This window comes from Coturnix japonica, chromosome 1 (assembly GCF_054131305.1).
Source record: "Coturnix japonica strain WE chromosome 1, WE-NBRP24, whole genome shotgun sequence".
NCBI classification, from domain to species: domain Eukaryota; kingdom Metazoa; phylum Chordata; class Aves; order Galliformes; family Phasianidae; genus Coturnix; species Coturnix japonica.
The window spans coordinates 145,655,745-145,676,947 of record NC_140663.1 but is presented as its reverse complement, the minus strand read 5'-3'; the positions used below and the strand labels follow the sequence as shown (position 1 = coordinate 145,676,947).

At 35.7% G+C, this 21,203-nt stretch overlaps 1 protein-coding gene across 4 annotated transcripts in view; it reads right to left on the bottom strand.

Moving 5' to 3' along the window:
• The window catches only part of PCDH9 (protocadherin 9), a 682,018-nt gene that overhangs the window by 361,565 nt on the left and 299,250 nt on the right, over positions 1 to 21,203 (bottom strand). For 2 of the 4 annotated variants that reach the window (XM_015851665.3, XM_015851668.3), the window contains exon 3: positions 7,646 to 7,711. The exons of the other annotated variants lie outside the window; for them this stretch is intronic. In XM_015851665.3, coding sequence (XP_015707151.2) covers positions 7,646 to 7,711 — 66 coding nt within the window. The remainder of the gene's footprint in view (positions 1 to 7,645; positions 7,712 to 21,203) is intronic. 4 annotated transcript variants of the gene reach the window in all.

Sequence of the window (21,203 nt, the reverse complement as noted above, 5' to 3'; positions counted from 1 at the left end):
AATAAAAATATTGTACTACTTTGTACAATGTGAGATTACTCTTTTACACATACACACAAATAAATCATCAAATGTTAGAAAAAACTACAACAACAAAACAAACAAACAAAAAACCTGTTCTGTTACAGGTACTGGTTCCATTAAACTCAATCAGAAAGTACAGTTAGTTGGTTTCGACTGTTTTGCAGGACAAAGGGTGGTAGAGTTGGAAGCAAATCTGTTGGCAGGACATAATTGATAGCCCCACACTAACTTATAAGGAAATAACCGAGTCATTTTTCAGAAAGAAGAAAAAATGTCAGGGAACTTGATTCAAAACCATATTTTTCTTATATTTATCTTGATTTTTCTTTTCTTCTTCTTGAAGAGTGGAGATCCTCTAATAAAAGACATTTTCTGAACACAGATCGGGAAATCACACCAAATAATAATAAAATAAAATAAAATAAAATAAAATAAATAATAAAATAATAAATAAAATAAAATAAAATAAAATAAAATAAAATAAAATAAAATAAAATAAAATAAAATAAAATAAAATAAAATAAAATAAAATAAAATAAAATTCAATTAAAAGGGAGAAGGATGATGATGTTATGACATTTAAATAAAGACTAACTATTTGATTACTCAGCTCTTTCTCTCCTCCATAATGGATAAATATTTGATTAATCCCCACTATGATTGTGAACAGTGTAAAGTAATCCCACCTCTATTTTTCCTCAGATCCCTGAGAAACAAAGTATAATCTGAAGAGCTAGAGAATAACTAGCTTGCCTCCAAATCTCTTCATAAGTATTCACCAGAAAGCTAATATTTGTATAGATACATGTAAAGGAACTTTTCTACCCCAGGAGAAAATTTGCTGAACTTTACACAGAGTATAACCATTCTTAGAGAAAGGTACAGTGCAGAGTAAGTGTGATATTTGACTTTAAACTAGGACTTCACTCAGTTAAAGATGCAATTGCTCAAAGCCTTAAGACTGCCTGATTCAGATGTACTGATGACCTCTTGCTGTTAGTAGCACAGGAAGAAACTCATGAGGCTCCCTTCAAAATCAGATATGAAAAAAAACACATAGGGGATTATTATATTATTTCTGTTAAGAAAATATGCCTCAAAAATATCTCAAGAAATTCAGCAGCCAAGTTATTAACCTATGACTTCCCTTTACTCCTATATTTAATTACTGTATATTTTGTCATGAAAAGAAGCTAGAGGTAGAAGAGTACCGTTTAAACTACATAGTCTTTCTAATGTAGGAACTAGAGTAGATGTCTGACAGATCAAAACCCACATATTTTAAAATATTTAAATATTACTTACAATTAATAATTCATGACTAATAGTGTCTTCTATCTCTATTTATGGAGATACAGATATAAGCTAAAAGAACATCTTATTTTCTATACTTAGGGAGAAATTCTTTCCTTAGGAGGAAATTCTAGTGGAACAGGTTGTCCTCAGATGCTGTACATGCCTCATCTCTGGAGGCATTCAAGGCCAGGTTGGATGGGGCTTTAAGGAACAGGCTGGCAACACTGCCCAGGGCAGTGGAACTGGAACAAGATGATCTTTCTTTAAGGTCCCTTCAACCTGAAACATGCTATGATTCTATGATTCTTTGTTTCAAAGTATTACAAAGTTTAAGATAAAGCAAATCTGGCATATCTTTAAATACTGACAGCAGTGTCCTGCTTCCAAAGCAGATTTATAAGGAATGTCTTCATGTCTTCATTCAGAGACTAAAAGATACTTTTTTTTTTTTTTTTTTTTTTTTTAATAATGTGATTTTACCTAGATGCCAAAACAAGGATGAGAGATAAAATCTAAATTTACATTCCCATGTGAGGCATTAGACTTGTTGTAAAACTGCCCTGACTCTGAAATAGGACTCGTTAATGTCACAAGAGAAAAGCTCAGACAAGAAGCATAATGCAGAATCATAGGATAATAGAATTATCAAGGATGGAAAGAGCCTTCAAGGTCATCAAGCCAAACTATCAACCTAGTATACAGAGTCCTGTCTCTAAACCATGTCACAATTATGCAATCTTGATATATATGAGCAGTCTGGATGTACAGTTCTTGAAGACAACAGAGAGACATGACCTAACCATTTTCATTAATATACCATATATGTCATTTTTTCTACACATATCACACTCCTAACTTTCTAAAATATACAGGAGCCCACTGATCAAAGTATTGGAATATCATATAACAAAAGAAGAACAGATCTATCTTCACCCCAGTAGGGCACTTTGTTTTCCATATGGCACTTCATCTGCTTCTGCAGTACATCTGTCTTGCAGAAAACATTAAATAGTTAGATTCACTAACAATTACAGCCTGCAACAAATTTGATTTCAATTACAGAAAGAAAAGAAAACAGCTGGGATACCCATAGGGAGGCACAGGCACTGAGAGGGTGAAAGAAAAATCAGAATTATACATTGTACACTACTAATTAGTGAGAAAGTCAAGATATAAATGTAAGCCTTTATATAAATAACTGTCATTTCTACTAAAACTACATTTGAGACAGAAACCAGTAGACCAGTATGTATTTTATTTAAATGATTCTAAACTAAAAAATCAGCTTACTTTTGAAAATGAAATCAAAATAAAACCCAATTACAAGTAAGATTATTGTCAGTCTAACATCTCGGAATTACACCCAAGAGTCTTCTTGTAGTCACTAATAGGCATTGGATATTATGACCAGAACAAAATACAAATTGTGAAAACTTCTTCCAGGTTAATAACAATATCTACATATGAAGACTCCCAAAATAAAATGTATGGAGCATTCAAATTCTCAGAGTCCTGACTCAAGCAATTATTATCATCTAGCCTGAAAAGCTGAGAAGAAGATACACCTTCTAACACTATTTTTATGTAGAATAGTTCCTACACAATCTACTAATTGGAAACCAAGCCATTTACAAGAAACGTACTCAAATGAAATACCTGAATACACTCAGATTTTATCCTTTAACTTACCTCATAACTGACAGTTCAGTATCTCTTTGATTTCTCAAAGAACTTTAGGGCATGTTCAGTCATGAGCATCATGCTCTTCATTCATGCATCGCAAGTCTACCACTTCCTTTTGCTCTTCACTACTCCCTGCATTCTTTTGTTTTTTCCCTGTATGTACTCAAACTCTAAGATACATACATGGAGGGAGTTTTCTTCCCCAAAGGAATGGATCATTACATTCCTAGAAGGGATCAGTTTAATTATAGGTCATGGGGTAGAGTCTACTCAAAAAGCGTTGACACCATGACTACATCTGCCCCTCTACCAATAACTAAATTAACTTACTATGAACTTAAAGACAAAGCTGCACTAGCTGAACTCCATGCTGAAACTGTTGCTGACTTCACACAACTGTAATGCATTTGGGGTGGGAGACTAGAGAGTGATAGAAACCTCAGTGACAACTGCTAGTTGGCTGTACATACGGATCATACCAAGGAAACTGGCCTGAGGATATGTAAATAAAGAGACTAGACTGCATGGCCCACTAGCGTGGTTTGTGTCTTATGCCAAGAACATGATTTAGAAAGCAACATACAATTAAGATAATAACCCTTCACTGGTAAACACATCCATGGATATCCAACATCATGAGCCTGAGCTGTTGTACGCAGAGCCCCAGCTGCCAGTCATGACCCAGACATGATGCATAGTTGGAGTCAGCATCACAGTCCCCTGCATGTTCACTGGAACTAGAAGTGATGTCAGTGCATGTGTGGTCCTGTATGTGCACTGTAGAACAGATTTCATAGAAGTGAAATTGCTATCTATCTGCTAAAATTTATCTCACATGCTAAGTACATTTTAGATTACTCATCACTGAGTGCTGTATTTCCTTTCCTATTTCATCCCCACTCCATACTATTTCACCCACAAAGTCATATCATCGGAACTGCTGTATGAACAGGTATACCATGCTATTACCTAGAAACTTCTGCATAGAATCATAGAATTATGCAGGTTGGAAAAGACCTTAAAGATCATGAAGTCCAACAACAGCCTAACCATAGTACCCTAACTTTAACAACTTTCTGCTAAATCATTTCTCTGAACACCACATCCAGATGGCTCTTAAACTCATCCAGGGACAGTGACTCAACCACCTCCTTGGGGAGCCTATTCCAGTGTTTAACTACCCTTTCTATAAATAAATGTTTCCTAACATCCAACCTAAACTTAACTTGATGCAACTTGAGGCCATTTCCCCTCAATGTCACCAGTGAGAAGAAACCTGCCCCGCTCTCACTGTGAGCACCTTTCAGATACTGGAAGAGAGCAATAAGGTCTCCCCTCAGGCTCCTTTTCCCCAGACTAAACAGCCCCAGCTCCCTCTGCCTCTCCTCATAAGGCTGATTTTCCAAGCCTTTCACAAGCCTATAATGTTTGGACCCAACTACCAACTACCATTAAAAGCAATGACTAAAATGTAACCTCAAAAAAACAGAAAATCCATGGGTTGTGAAAATTGTTTTAGGAGTTTGTGTTTTTTTAATTGTAATTCTTTGGGTTTTGTTTGTTTGTTTGTTTGTTTGTTTGTTTTAACTCTATTACAAACTAAGTTACTGAGAATGTGCTTTGCCAAAAAGTCTTCAGAAAGAGACTATGTAGTTGCTGAATTGCTGTTTGGGTGAGCAAAGAAAGAACCGACAGGTGATTAAACCATTTAATAAATAAATAAATAAATAAATAAATAAATAAATAAATGCCTCTTTATTCATACTTAATAATACATTAAAAAAATGATGAGTTTTCATTCATTCTATGGACAACGAACAGTATTTTGCTACTTCTCAGACTATAATGACCTACCAGTATGAAAATTTCTCTCTATATATTTATATATTTAAAATAATTTCTATAAATAAAGTAATTGAAAGTACTATAAAGCTAAATATTTACATCAGTGAGAATGAAGCCTACCGCCACAAAAACAAACAACACACACACACACACACACACAAAAATGCAAACAGAAACAAAGAAAACACACAGAAAAACCCACTATAATAAATACATAAAAATAATAAATACATAAAAATACATAAAGATAAAATAATAATTAAAAAATAAATCTACTCTAATTTTCTGCAAACAGAGCAAAGAGAATGCAATTTCACAGACATATATATTTAAAAAATAGATGCATGGGAAATAGTTCACTCCTCTGTTTAACTTCCTTTGTATACTAAACCTAACTGACAAGACTGATCTGATGAGGAGTAGAAATTCAGAAGATGTAAAATCTTCCAGTAATTAGTTTAAAAGTTTGGAAATCTCTTCCTACTTGAGTGATGTTAGAACTTAGTTTCTATAAATTAACATCCGATTTCCATTAAAATAATTTTCCTGACAGCTGTAACACTTGAAAAATTGGCTTTTAAAAGATAATGTATAGAACTCTACTTCCTCTCAGAAAAGATGGTTTATATTGATCTTGTTTTTTGATATAAGACTGTTCACTGGGACTCTACATTTTGTAATTAATATTCTCTGAAATCAAGTATTAGAAGTCGCAACCTCTAAAACAGTACAAACTTGTACCCATACAAAAAGACATCAAAAAATGGAGCTAGCGACTAAAGTACATGTTTAGTTCCATATGATACTCCACTGACTGAATGCCTCTTTTTGTATTATGTTGGCTTACAAAACATTGGAGGCAATGGAGTTGGTAGTCTGAAGGTAGAAGTTGATTATTTCCACCATTACATTTTATTACAGTCCAACAGATAGCAGCAGAAGGGCCATCAGACAAAATGGCGCCTGACATAGTAGCACATATGAAGTAAAGGTGTATCATTGATGCAGAAAAAAGTGGCACCTACTGACAAGCATCATTACTGAACTTTTATGGTGACCAAATGGTGGTGGGTGGTGCACTACATCAGTGGTGATATTAGTGCAGATTTTTACAAGTGCAGCATGAGGGCTATTATTCATCGCTGGTAAAACTGTGAATATTTTAACAATTATAGTTTTGCAGGTGATAATTCATTCTGTTCTATAGTGTTGTTGTCTTCTTTGAGTCTGTAGTAGTTTCCATGGAAATAAATAGGAGGTATTATGTTCAGAGAGATTTATGTAGTTTAGAATGATCTAACTACGAATGCATTTTCCATTGTTTTAAATAGGAATTTATGTATAGATACTTATGCATAGTTACCTACATTTCTAGTAGTGTCAATGTTTAAGGGCTAGTTCATTCACCCACTTATTAATGTGCTCATTTAAAATTACTGTGTCCTGCATATGATGAGGTTTTTTTTTCCTTCAATATTTCTTTCAACTTTCATATTATAGAATTAATATATAACAACAGCATTCCCTTTAATCAGAGAGAAGAAATATGTTCGATATCCAGATGTCTTTATTATGTAGTACACTTGTAGAGATTCAAAAAAGCTCATTCAGAGTATTTTACAGTAGGAAATGAAAGCAATTCTTCTATCTGTGAAATGTCAATGCTGGGGGGGAAGTCTACTATTAAGGCTAAAAAGCCAAGTATTCTGTAGTTAGGAAATATAATTTTAAGTTGAATGTCTGTCACTAGAAACTTGCCATTTTCTAGGAAATTTTCTTTTTCTGATTTAGCTTAAAGCAGCTGCCAGAGAATGCTTAGTTTTGGTGGAAGAGGGCTAAATTATGGAGGAAACAACTTAGTATGAGCATTCAGTTTGAAGAAATGTAAATAAATTTAAATGTAATTAGAAATATCATAAAATGCATCCAAATTCAGATTGCAGTTAGTATTTTTAACCTTCAAAACACACCATAGTTCTGAACTTCCACATAGCATTTTGCAGTATAAATTTAAACAGACTCTCTTCAGAAAGCTCAGACAGTGAAGAGATCCTGAAAGCTCTATTCAGATTCTACTGTACTTTATTTCTCAAATGAAATAAAATAAGGTCACACATACACACACACACACACATTATTATATTATTATTATTGTTATTATTGTTATTATAAAAGCACGGAAACTGATGGATTAGACTGGAGTTCTGCACAGAGATGAAACCATGAATCTAAATAAAACATAGCTCCTCTTAGTTCAGAGCTTTAGAAATCAAAACACTGAACCCTGGTTCTTCTCTGATTACTGACCCTGAAAGTGAAGAACAGCCAGCATCTGCTGGACTCATTTTCTGAGAAGCCCACATGGTGCTTCAAAGGAGACTGTTATTTTCCTTGGCTTACTACTAGGTTGGAGTCCAGAGTAAGTGTTATAGGAGACTAACAAGAGAATTGCTGGAGAATGGTACTATTCAGTAGGCCCACCTGTGAACTGTGATTTGTTCTGATGGCAAGAGTTTGTCTTCATAAAGATAACAAAAAATATCATATTACAACCTTCAGGTGAGCAATACTCTCTTCCCCTTAGATGGTAGCTGTTGTTCACTATAAGCACTGCTTCAACCTCACACCAGTATGATAGTATTGAAAAAAGTGGATATGCGCTTGAATAAAGTTGCAGCAGTGTACTTTGTAGTCCTGCAGGAGTTTTGCCCACTGAATTCAGTGACAGCAGGGCCCAAAGTACCTAACTTAAAATTAAATGTTTATTTTATTTATTTCAGTGGATCTGGTATCTTACCACCCATGGTTTGTCAGGTACCCAAATCTCCCACAAGTACTTCGGTATATCTCCAAATTTCAGTGCCTAAAAAGCAATAATATTTAAATAAAAAGGTGTGTCATTCTTACTAAAGATCTTCAGATAGCCCACCTCCCCAACAGCCCAATATCAGTCAAGCATAAAGCAAAATGTGAGTAAATTTCTTCTGAAGGAAGATAAATATATTTTTATTCAAAAATAAATAAAATAAATAAAAAATAATAAAAATAGTAATTAAAAAGAAAAAGAAAAATCAGATACCAAATCTTGGTGTTACCAAACATATGTATTGTATCATTAAAGTGCTATGTCAAACATCAGTTTTGTTTCTGAAGGCTGACCTTATCACATGTTGTACCAGGCAACAGATTTTCAGATGCCAGAGCAGAATTGTTTTTATTATTGTTGTTGTTGTTGTTTTTAAATCTGTATAGTGAACTACCAACTGAAATAGCTGTCTCATAGTAAGAAGATTTCTTTTTTAATTTAATGCTCTATTAAGCCTTTTATTAAGATATTATTAATCAACTCTGAGACTCTAAAAAACAAAAACAGCAGATCTTTAAAAGTACAATTAAATCTGTGTTCAATGTGGGAGCATTAATGGATGTTCATTCTCTGTTACTAACTGCTGATATAAATAGTACTGTGTACTTCAGGTTCCCTCAGAGTACTCAGACACCCTAAAATATCATGTTTCCCAAGTCTTGAATCAGAATGACTGTATACATGTGTGACTATAAGATAATCCTGGAGCAAAAGTTCAGTAGGTTACGAAGTTTAAAGAACCTGAATATTCCAATAGGAATTGAATTTCTTATCCATCTTGACAAACATTACTACAATAATTTTGAACAATCTAAGCCGGAAAAGCAGATGCATTTGAAAATATAGTCTGAAATAAGGTACCACAAGGCAGCACCAGCCTTTTTACTGTTCTGTTTTATTGGAGAAAAGAATGCTTCCCAGAGAGAGAATGTTAAATTAAGAGTAATGTATCTGGAAAGTTGGACAATTTCAAATCTATTCTTTGTAGAGTAAAAAGCCCAAATTGCATACAAACCTTCAGTGCACCCTATTCAGAAAGGATATTAGTATTCTGTACAGAATTGCTTATTCACTCTTTTGCCATCATAGAGTGAACAAAATCGTCAGAAAACTTTACATCAAATAGTGCTTTTAGTTGCAGCAGAAAACACATGTCTCCTCCAAAGTACTCCCAACAGATACCTCAGATATTTCACACAAGTTCTGTGTTCTTGGAGAATTATATCACAGTTCTAAAAGCTTTTTCAGTAACTCCCCTTGAAAGCAGAAAGTCATCTTAAGTATTTATATCTACCAAAAATATGCTCCTTTGATATCTGAAGTTACATTTCCAACTGACTTCAGAAGATCCCTTCTTTGCCATCTAAAATTTTACTTAAAATAAAATGTTACGCAAGCAGAAATGTTATTTTGTTTTACACTTTGAATCTAAAGGTACTTATACAATCCATGGAGATCAGTAAGTACAGCTTAAGAAAAAGGTAAAAGCCACCAAGAATGTTTCATTTTAAAATCTTCCTATGCCTCCTCCAGTACTTTACATGTGATTGTTTTCTTCATTTACATGAGAACAAATGAAGTGCAGTTCACCCAAAGGCAACAGAATTAAACTGGTAAAAAAACAGAGAGAGGGTCCTTGTGGAACAAGCTTTCTTTTTGGAGTGTATATTGCAGAGTTCCATCCACTTTGATAGAGTGATGAATTTCTGAAAGCAGACTGTGTGCCATAATATCAAATACTTTATTACTTATTGGAAAGTCACCTCTACATAAATCAGTCACCTTTACAGAAATAGTGAATATTGTTTTTACCAAAAATAATTGGAAAGGAATCAAAAGAAAATTTAACAACAACAAATAATGAATATTTTCCCCATTCCCTTAGGTAGCTAGTTGAAAGCTTAGCTAGACCATCAAAATGAAACAAGAATGAAGAGAAATCAAATACCATTCATAGAAAAATTACCAACTGAAATGACAAATATGTGGTATCATTAAATATAGGGCCTTTTTTCTACATAATCACTTTTCAAAAAAGCAGACTGCTGCAACATAAGAGTAACAGATCCTCCTGGAAGCTATACTAAGGTGTGTGGAAAAGAAGGAAATGACATGAGTCAATCTGCACAGCTTCACCAATGGCAAGTCCTTCTTCACCAACCAGCACATTTTTCTATGACTGCATCACTGAAGAAGAACCTCTGATGTCATCTATTTGGACTAGTGTCTCAATATTCAGATGAGATCAGTGACAAGTGGTGCTCCTCAGGAGTCAGTACTGGGCCTGATCCTCTTTAATATCTTCAGTTGAATCCTCAGCAAGATTGCAGATGACACCAATCTGTGTGGTGCAATTGACACACAGACAAGGGAAGTAATGATATCCAGAGAGACATAGATAAGCTCGAGCACTGGGCCCAGGAGTACCTCATGAGGTTCAACAAAGCCAAATGTGTGGTCTTGCATCAGGGTCATAGCAATCTCCACTATCAGTACAAGGTAGGGAATGAAAGGATCAAGCACAGCCCTTCTGAAAAGGACCTAGGGATATTGGTGGATTGCAAGCTGAGCAATGTGCCCTCACAGCCCAGAAAGCCAACTGTTTCCCCACATGCTGCATAGGATGTTCCTATGAGGACAGGCTGAGAAAGCTGGGACTGTTCAGAGGGATCTGATAGTAGCTTTTCAGTATCAAAAGAAGGGCTATAAAAAAGAAGGGGACAAACAGGAGGGTTTGTTGTAATAAGACAAGAGGAATTGGTTTCAAACTAAAAAAGGGGAGATTTAGTCTGGATAGAAGAAATGTGTTTTGTTTCTTTGTTTTTGTTTTTTGTTGTTGCTCTTTTGTTGTTTGTTTGCTTTTGTTTTGTTTTTTGATTTTTGTTTTTGTCATAAGGGTAGTGTAGCACTGGAACAGTTTGACCAGAGAGATGTATGCCCTCTGTTCCTGGAGATATTCAAAGTCAGGCTGGACAAGGTTCTGATCAACCCTATCTATCTGTAGATTATCTGTTCATTGCAGGGGAGTTGGACCCTTTTAACTCAAAAGACTAAATGATTCTAAGTAAAATGTATTTTCTCTTGGGTTTCGTTATAATTAAGATCATTACATACTGTGTGGCCAGCAAATAGACCAGGGAAAGTAATATCTTCCCTTAATCTCCATCTTTCTGCAACTTCTCTTTCCTACAAGTAGACAGTAGAAAGTGGTAAAGAACGTTGTTCCTGCTCTCTAGTTTTACAAGTGTCAACTGCAACTAGAATTAAATTTGGACTGTGCTCTTCACTGAAATAAATTACAGCCGGAAGCTGAAAGAAAAGAAGGTTTTGATGCAAGAAAAACAAACATACACACACACACACACAAAATCAACCAGTCATAAAGAAAGAATAACATTAAACATATTTTTAAGTATTAGAAATGGTGGTTCAAAGTTTCAGTAGGAGATGAACCCCTTGTTCATGAAATCACTGTAGAAAATTCTCCCATTACTGAATGTGAGTAAATTCATGATTCATGGAATGGCTCATGACTGCCTTAAACGTGAATTTTAAGTCTGGATTTGAGATGCCTTAAGTATGTATATCTTCTTCTTCATCAAGTGTTGAAAATTTTTATATAAAATTATTTATCAGAAAACATATACAACTTGCTTTTGTAAAAAGTTTTCTCTTTTTTCTGGAAAAAGTTTTCTCTTAATCTCTCCAACTCTTCCTCTATTTCATGTGATGACATCATCAAAGTTTTCAATCAAAATATACACAGACTTTTTATTTCTTCTATCAATGACAACTTATAAAAAGTTGAGTATCTTGAGGTAAACAGTTTGGGAGGAGAAGGGAAATAACAAAGTCAGCATCACAGATGAGATTGCAATCGAACAGAACGAAGGTAACACACATGCACAAAACAAACAATAAGAAAACAAATCAAGAAAACAACTTTCCAGTTGCTTTTTCCCAGTAAAAGGAACAGAAAGAACAACAGACCTGCTAAAAGTAATGAAAACAACCTACTGTGTCATCATTTTATGCAAGAAAGGGAGAGAGATTAGTCTAAAACTCCTACAATAATATGGATTTTTCAGCTGACAAAAGCAATACTGCATAAAATCTTTTCTGTGCTTTATTTCTAATTACTTTCTATCCTTTAATGAACAAGAAAGTACATGATCTTGAAAGTCCTTGTGCAGTCAAAACTCCCACTAAAATTAATGGGACGTTTTTTCCAGCCTAAAAGCTTTGAGATCAGGCCTCAAACTTAGCTCTTTCTAAGCTTTTTCCATTAATCAAACATTTTAGGTTTCCATTGTTCTTTTTTTTTTTTTTTTTTTTTTTTCCTTCCTTTTCTCTTATATCATACATTCAAAAATAAAGATACAAGAAATCATAATCTTGCCCAAGGAAGGAAAGCTGCTGTACTTTATTATTATTAAGCATTTTAACTCCCTTTTACATGTGAAGCCCTGATTCTGAAGAATCTCAATTACCTGAACACCAAATTCTCAGTTACTGGCCTTTCCAAACAGTTTATAAAAATGTTAGCTCTCCTCACATATGCTAGTTAAGCTATCTGAATTACACAAGTGAAATGTGCATGCGTAAGTTTTTTTACCAGTCAAACTCCCCTGAAATTAATGGACAAAACCAAAAGATTTTCAGTATCCTCATGTGGGAAACAAGAAGTTAACATACTGAAGTTCAAAGCATGTAGCCTCACACAACTCAGAGTATATGCCTAAATTTACAGTGCCAATAAGAAAAATATACTTGTATATGTATTTACATGGATTCCTCAGTGAATCACATTGATTTTCAGACTGTTGGTCACTCACTTCAGGAAATCAATAATTCTTACACAGTTGTTGTTTCAAAAGAATATACTATATTTTTGGCAGCAAGTTATTAGAGTCATTACTTCATCACAATTCTTAATTTTATCTTACAGAACTACTATAGGAGGCTCATGCACATAAATTAAAATAAAGTGCACTGTAGTTTGTCAAATCAGGTAGTACTAACAACAATGTAAAAAAGAAAGGAAAATCTATGAGACCTGTTTATGAATGATCATGAATAGGACTTAGCAGGGACAATTTCCTTTCTTAATTCATAATGGCACATTAAATGGCCATTAATTCTTAGATGGTACATTTCTTAATTATTACTCTTATATGGCACAGAGGCAAGTGAGAACTAACAGGAGAGCACTACATTTAATTGGTCATTTAGAGAGCCTATATACTGGCTATTTTGCATAGGCATGCCATATGGAAATGACATAATTCTGCATGTCTTCCTACACAGAACTGTACGTTTCTGGTAAGATATCTTTGAAGATTCTTAACTATGGCTTTCATTTTTGAAGAACTAAAGAATAATGAGCTACTGATAGTTTAATTAGAGAAAAGAAAAAAAAAAAAAGAAAAGATTTGGTAGATAACAGAAAGAAGGAGAAATTAGGATGATGGACTGATTTGCACTCTGATACATACATAGGCAGACACAAAATACCTATGCAATAAACATTCAGTTGAAAAAGTATTGGATAAGTTCTTGCCAACTCACTGCATTCTTGTCTTTGCCAGCTGGCATTGTTTAAATTGACTTCAGCATTTTGCCTACAGTTTGCCTTTATTTTTAAATGCTGTAATTTAAAAGACTTGGAAAATCACAGAATATAAAAAAACAAAAAAAAAAACAAACAAAAAACCCAAACAAATAAATAAATAATACCTAATGGTGATGTTTTCTTCTCCTGGGAGAACAAAGAAAAAGCAATATTTTCAGGAGAAAAAAAATACTTTCTACGAAAGTGAAATTAAAATGAAATTAAGATTAAAAACTCAGCATTAGAACTGAAAGGTTCACAAGGCATACAATTATTTTCCTGGGTAAGCTACGTCTTTAGAAAGATAAATAAAGAGTTTTTTTAGACAAATAAACTAAGCACATTTTTCACTACTCATTTTTTAAATCTATTCTAAACTCTACCTCTATTGGTGTTGGCAATGAACAAAGAATAAAGCAGTCTAGTGAGAGAATTGTCTTGGATATCACACAAAAAAAAAAAAAAAAATCTGTCTCACCAGAAGAAACAACAGTAAAACGCCTTCATAATCTAAACTTGACTTTCAAAGCATTTCTATTCTCTCATATAGCTTATGTGTTTGCAACATATAAATCATCAAAATTTTTCTGTAAGAGTCACATCTCTTAGTTACCATTGCTCCATGGGCCTGTGTTTCCTGCTTTTGTCACTGACTTCTTTATTTAAGGAATGTCTGTTACTTGACTAGTAACCAGTAGAATGAAATATAAAAAGGAAATAACAATGCAAAGACAATGCAAACCTAAGAAAAAGTTAATTTTACGCCTTGTACAGAGAATTAATTGTTCTCATCTACTTACTGTTTATGTCATTTGACATGTATCTAGTGTTATCTCTTGTGAGGTACTGAATATATTCAGTTTAAATAGAATATTTTCCTTCTTTTTTAAGACAGATATCTACATGTAATCCACACATAAAGGCATCATAACACAATAGTTAATCAAGAACAGAACTGTAGAAGAGAATCATAGAATCAGTAATGTTGGAGAAGACATCTAAGATCATCAAGTCCAACTCATTACCACCAAGGCCACTAAACCCTGTGCCTAAGTGCCACATCTACATGTTTCTTGAACACTTCCAAGGATGATGACTCTACCAGAGCACATTCAAATATTTGACCAATGTTTCAGAGAATAAATTGTTACTAATATCCATCCTGACCTCCCCTGACACAACTTGATGCCATTACCTCTTGTCCTATCACTGCTACCCAGGAGAAGAGGCCAAACACCACCTGGCCACAACTTCCTTTCAGGGAATTGCAGAGATCCATAAAGTCTCCCCAAGCCTTCTTTTCTTCACACAAAACAATACCAGTTTCCTTCTTCATAAGACTTGTGCTCCAGACCCTTCACCAGCCTCTAGTTCAGTACAGTTCTTTATGGCTGAAATAGATCTAGGCTGACTGATAATGACAACAGCTTGTAATCAGGTTCATCCATAGAAGATTACATTATTACCCTGTAAATAAAAAGTTACTTTGGTATTGTGCTTCTTCAGTATTCCCTAAAATTATCCATGAAAACTTCCATCCTTATCTGAAGAGCAAAACATGACCATATAAGAAAAAGAATAATGTGTGGTTCTTGAGAAACAGATGAGTATTATTTAGGCCTATGCAGAATACTCCCACACATAATAAATTGGTGGTTTCAATTTAGCTCAACGTAGATGTTATTTATCTACAAAAAAACACAGATGGACTACTTACTGGTAACACTAATGTCAAAGATTCAGATTCAAACCACTACCTGACCAGCTGTGACTGTCTCTGTTCATTGCAGTGCATCTTTCCTATGGATCCACTGTGAAAAAAGTGGATGCTAAAGTACTACATACCAAGTTTCATGGGTGTGAGAGTGAAAGCTATGAGAGAGATCAAGAGGGAGATCATTTCAGTAGCTGCAATGTTAAATTAGCAAACTACACAGCATGGGGAAAAAAAAACCAAAAACATTCATTTCGGACACCGTCTCCAGATATTTCCAAATGCTAAGTGGCAGTACACTTAAAAAGAAAAAAAGAAATGTATATATATATATCTTTAAAAGCAAAAACATCTCTCTCTTGCTTTTTCTTTATCTCAGAGCCATTATAATGTGTTGTGAAGGGCAATCTTTTACACCTTATAAGAGAATTCTAGTCTAGTGGGAAGACTGTTAGTCATGCAAACCCACATTTTACTGAAATCCCAAAGATAGTAGTGATTCAGCTTTGAAATGGGCACAGTGATTCAATGCAGTAATTCCTTCTCCTAGTGTAGTGCTTTGGCTCCAAACCTGCAACCTCCAAATTCCTTTTGCAAGCTAGAATCCATACTGGGAGGAACATATAGACTGAGACATTTTTGTAATCAATTACACAGGTGGCAAAGCAATTCTCTGCTGTGAAGTGAACAAATTATGAACAGTCTTCTCCTTGAAGAGAAGGGATACAGTTAATTGCTGCTACCATTCAATGAAAAGAAGTGCAAACTTCTGATAGTAGTTTGAAGAAAATAGTGTCAAATTTACTGTGATCTGTTTATTTATCTCCCCAAAAAGAACAGCAATGAAGTAATCCTAATGAAGACCATCAGGATATCAAAGAAACAAAGCAATGCTCAGAAAGAAACTTCAGAAATTAGAGAAATTAGCCTGATTACAATGATTAGGAAGTGACTGACTGAGCCTTCTGTTAGTAACTTCTTTCTGAAATGAAAAGAAATATTTTGTCAAGATTTGCATAAAGAACCTACACTGTTACAAGCGATCCTATTCAATTATTCCTAGAGTTTGTTTCTAGTAATCCTCATCTTATTTTCTGTTCAGCCTAAAAGTCACAAATTTTGTCCCAGTACTTAACTGATGTTAATATTAGAAGGGTAAGAAAGGGGCTGTGCTGAAGTATACAATATTACACACACATAGCAATAAAATTAAAACAGCTGCCTGACTAACTCATCATAGAATTCTAGCGTGGTTTGGATTGGAAGAGACTTTAAGATCATCTAGTTCCAACTCTGCTATAGGCAGAGACACCTCTGACTAGATTAGATTGCCCAAAGGCCCATCCAGCTTGGCCTTGAACATCTTCAGTGAGGGAGCACCAACAGCCACTTTGGGCAACTTGTTCCAGTGTTTCACCACCCTCACGATTCACAGTCATTTTCCCTCATCCTATCACTACATAGCCTTATAAAAAGTCCCTTCCCAGATTTCCTGTAGGCCCCCTTCAGGTAATGGAATGCTGCTATTCAGGTTTCCCTCAGAGCCTTCTCTTCTCCAGGATGAAGAGCACCAGCTGTCTCTCAGCCTGTCCTCATTAGAAATGTACTCCAGCCCTCTGATCATCTTTGTGACTCTCCTCTGGACCTGCTCCAGCAGCTCAATGTCCTTCTTGAGTTGGAAGCCCCAGAATAAGATGCAGTACTCAAGGTGGGTTCTCATGAGAGCAAAGTAGAGGGACAGAATCATCTCCTTTGATCTGTCGATCACACTTCTCTAGATGCAGCACAGGATACGGTTGGCATCCTGGGCTGCAAGCACACTTTGCCGGCTCACACTGAATCTTTCATCAACAGACACTCCCATATCCTTCTCCTCAGGGTTGCTCTCAAGCCATTCTCCACCATCTGTATCTAGGTGTAAGACTTTGCACTTTACCTTCTTGAGGTCATGAGGTTAGCCTGGACCCACCTCTCAAGTCTGTCCTGGCCCCTCTGCATGGCATCTCTTCCCTCCAGCATGTCAACTGCACCACTCAGCTTGGTGTCATCTGCAAATGTGCTGAGGGTGCACTTGGTCACACTGTCCATGCTGCAATTATGTTAAATAGCATGTTAATCTATTACAATTATGTTAAATAGCATCAGTTCCAATGCTGATCCCTGGGGAACATCAGTCATCACCAGTCTCCACTTGGTCACTGAGCAACCACTCAATGAAACTCTCTTGAGTGTGGCCATCCAGCAAGTGTTTCACACATTAAATCAATTTATCTCCAATTTTGCAACCAGGATATCATGCAGAATGGTGTTAAATGCTTTGCACAAGTCCAGGTAGATTACATCAGTTGCTCTTCCTTTATCCACTGATGATGAAACTCCATCAAAAAAGAACAAGTTTGTCGTGCATGACTTGCCCTTGGTTACCACCATTCACCTCATTTTCATTTTCCATGTGCAGTAGTAGAGCATTCAGGTGGATCTGCTCCATGATTTTGCCAGGGACAGAGGTGAGAAGGACTAGCCTGTAGTTCCCTGGATCTTCTTTTTTCCCTTCTTGAATACGGGGGTTATGTTACCCCTTTTCCAGTCAGTGGGAACTTCACCAGACTGCCATAACCTTTCAAACATGATGGATAGAGGCTTGGCAACTTTATCTGCCATTTCCCTCAGAACCCAGGGATGGATCTCATCAGGTCCCATGCATGGAGTTGTGCAATTTTAGTTTCTTCAAATGGTCTTGAAACTGATCTTCACTTACAGCAGGACCTTTCTTCCTTCTCCCAGTTCTTACCTTTGCTTTCTGTAATATAAGTGGTGCAGCTAGAGCTCTTGCTGGTAAAGACTGCAGCAAATAAGTCATCCAATACCTCAGATTTCTCAGTATCTCTCATGACCAGGTCCCCAGTTTCCTTCAGGAGAGGGTCCACATCCTCTATGGCCTTCCTTTTATCAATTATATACCAGTAGAATTTCTTCTTGTTCCCCTTCAGTCCCTGCCTAGATTTTTTTCACCTGGATTTTAGCTTTCCTAACCCGATTCCTGTCTGCTCAGACAACTCCTTTGTAGTCCTCCCAGGAAACCCTTTCTTGCTTCCATTCCTATAGACTTTCTGTCTGTGCCTAAGTAAGTCCAGGAGCTCCTTACTGATTCACAGAGGACTCCTGGTATTCTTTCCCACATTCCTCTTTCTTGGAATTCACTTGCTTCTGGGGTTGGAGATCATTGAATACTGATCAGCATTCTTGGGTCCCTCTTCCTTCCAGGCCTTCACCCCATATCACTTTAAGCAAGCAATTCCCTGAAGAGGTTCCCTCCTGAAGACCAGAGTAGCAAGTTTGTTGCACACCCTCTGACACCCTATGGATTTTGAACTCCACCATTTCATGGTCTCTGCAGCCAAGGCTGCCCTTGAGCTTCACATTACGCACCAGACCCTCCTTGTTGTTGAGGACAAGTCCAGCATAGGCCAAAGGCTGACTCATACATAAGTGTTGATCTGATTATCATTCATCATCTCTCTCTCTCTCTGTATATATATATATTTAAAAATATATCTTTTTATGTTCTGAAATATTCTTTGTCATAAAAAATGCCTCCTTAAATAGTATTCTTGTCTTTGAAAATTTTCTAATTTATGAAAGACGAGGCTAAATTGGAAGGAAAGGTCAGTAAATACATGTCTTTGCAGTATTTTGGATAACAAGCGTTCCATTCATTTCAAAGAACAAAATAACAAACATTTTTCAACAAGATAATGTCAAAAGGTCTGAAAACATGGCTTATTATACCATCCCACACTAATCCTGACATTGCTAGCAGCTGATTTGTATTGGTATTACAATATAATGTAATTAGTAATGGTAATATCATCACAAATGGTATAAACAGCACTGCTCTACTGCCTTTGAATTAATTCTGTGATCATGTTAATAACATACCATCAAACATCAATACAAATCCTTGACAGTTTCTGAAAAAAAAGATTGTGCATGTCTAAGCAATTTTCTCATGTACAGGTTTTCTTTAGAAAACTTGTTGTCACTATTCCATTAGCTCTAAAGTGAATATATGCATAAAAGAATCTCAACTAAAGAAGTCTGACTGCTAGCCAAGAAAGCGCAAGTTCAATAGTCTGTATTAACTGCTGGCTGGGATAGGTCAGAGGTACCACACCACCAAATGGATTTCTTCTTTAAAAGATGTCAAGTTCTGAAGTGAATGCTTTTCATTTTCTTCCATTTTCAAAGAGGAGCCCTTTGAATAACATAAAACATTTTGACAGTATTTCAACAGAGACTGTTAGAATGAAAACGGAACAAATATCTTAGGTCTCTTCAAGACTTTAGAAAATTTCTAGCATTTGTATGATGTCCTAAACTGGTCACCTTCCTTAAATAACTACTACCACTAATTAATAATAATAATAATGAGTGGAGTAAGGGGACAAGGAAGTGGAAAATATCCACCAATTTATATTTACGCAATCTTGCTGCACATACTACCACAATCTGAGGATGACCAACTCCCCGCATTCAAATTCTACGCTATTGACAAAGGCAGACACATGGTCTATCACATCCTTTTCTGTCTTAGATAACACTGTTAAGGCAATACTATCTGTGAACGGTCCTCTGGATGTTCCAGTCATTTTACTACAGACAGAGCCTAACTTGAAGTTTGGCACTTCAGCATCTATCATTTTGTTCTCCATATAGAAAGATGCATAAACTTACTTGTTGCAACTTGATCTTGCCATAATTTATGTTTCATTTTGAACGCTGTTATGATTTGAAACATAGCATATTCACCTTGAAGACACAAGTTTAACTCATTTAAACGAGCAGTCAAACCCACAAAAAACATCATATTGCAAATCATTTTTACTTCTTGTGAGCTATTTGAGACTAAAAATTACAAAATTTGTCAGCACGACACTGGTATTCTGAATATTTTTTCTGCAGTGTATCTGCTAACTCACTAAATTATTTTACAAAGTAATTCAAGTCCAAGTTTAAGAATTAAATCACAGAATCATAAAATGGCCTAAGCTGAAAATGACCTCAATAAATAAATAAATAAATAAATAAATAAATAAATAAATAAAATTACCTAGTTTTGACCCCCCTGCTGTGGACAGGGTCACCAACCACTAGACCAGGCTGCCCAAAGCCACGTCCAGCCTGGCCTTGAATGCCTCTAGGGATGGGACCTCCACAACCTCTTTGGGCAACCTGTTCCAGTGCATCACTACCCTCTGAGTGAAAAAGCTTTCTTTCTCCTAATATCTAGCCTAAGCTTCCCCCTTGTCCTATCACTACCCACCCTTGCAAACAGCCATTCCCCTTCCTATTTATATGCTCCCTTTATGTACTGGAAGGCCACAGTGAGGTCACCCTGGAGCCTTATCTTCCCCAAGATAAAGAAGCCCAGTTCCCTTAACCTTTCCTCATAGGAAAGGTACTCTAGCCCTCATAGGAGAGGCGCTCCAGCCTTCTAAGTAAGAAAACTTACAAGTCTGCTTAATAACAACAACAACAACAACAACAAAATGTGTCTTCACAGGCATACACACATGTAGATACGTTGAAATATTATTGGCAATTGCTGTGTTTTACTTGCCAAGTGGAAAAAATGCATGTAATACATGCAGATTTCAATACAACTGAGTGTACGATGGGGATGTGAGAGGCAAACTTAGCACTGCACTCTGTTCTCTCCTCCACAGCATTCTGCTGTCATCTATGTGGCCCACACTCAAGCTATGCACACCTGACTCTTGGAAAACATTGCTAAAAAGCACATAAAAATGTTAAAAGTTTGCTGTCTTATGGGTCTTCTTTACTATCTCTGTAGGGCCAAAAAAAGACATACAAGCTGTGCATTAGACATGCCTGGCTTAGACTATGAAAATTATAAATCTATTATGTTGTTCATTTCTATGGTAGATGGCTTGAAAATACAGAGAAACAAAATATGACTCTTCATTTCCCTCTTTTTGCCTAAGACAATTGCACAAAACTAGGACAGCCCAGGATGATACTGTTCCATGCCTGAGTTTCATACTTAGTATCCATGAAGAGCCTTTTCATTACTTAAACTCCCCCCAAAAAATAAAAATAAATAAATAAATAAATAAAAAAAAGAAAAAGAAAAAAAAAAATCA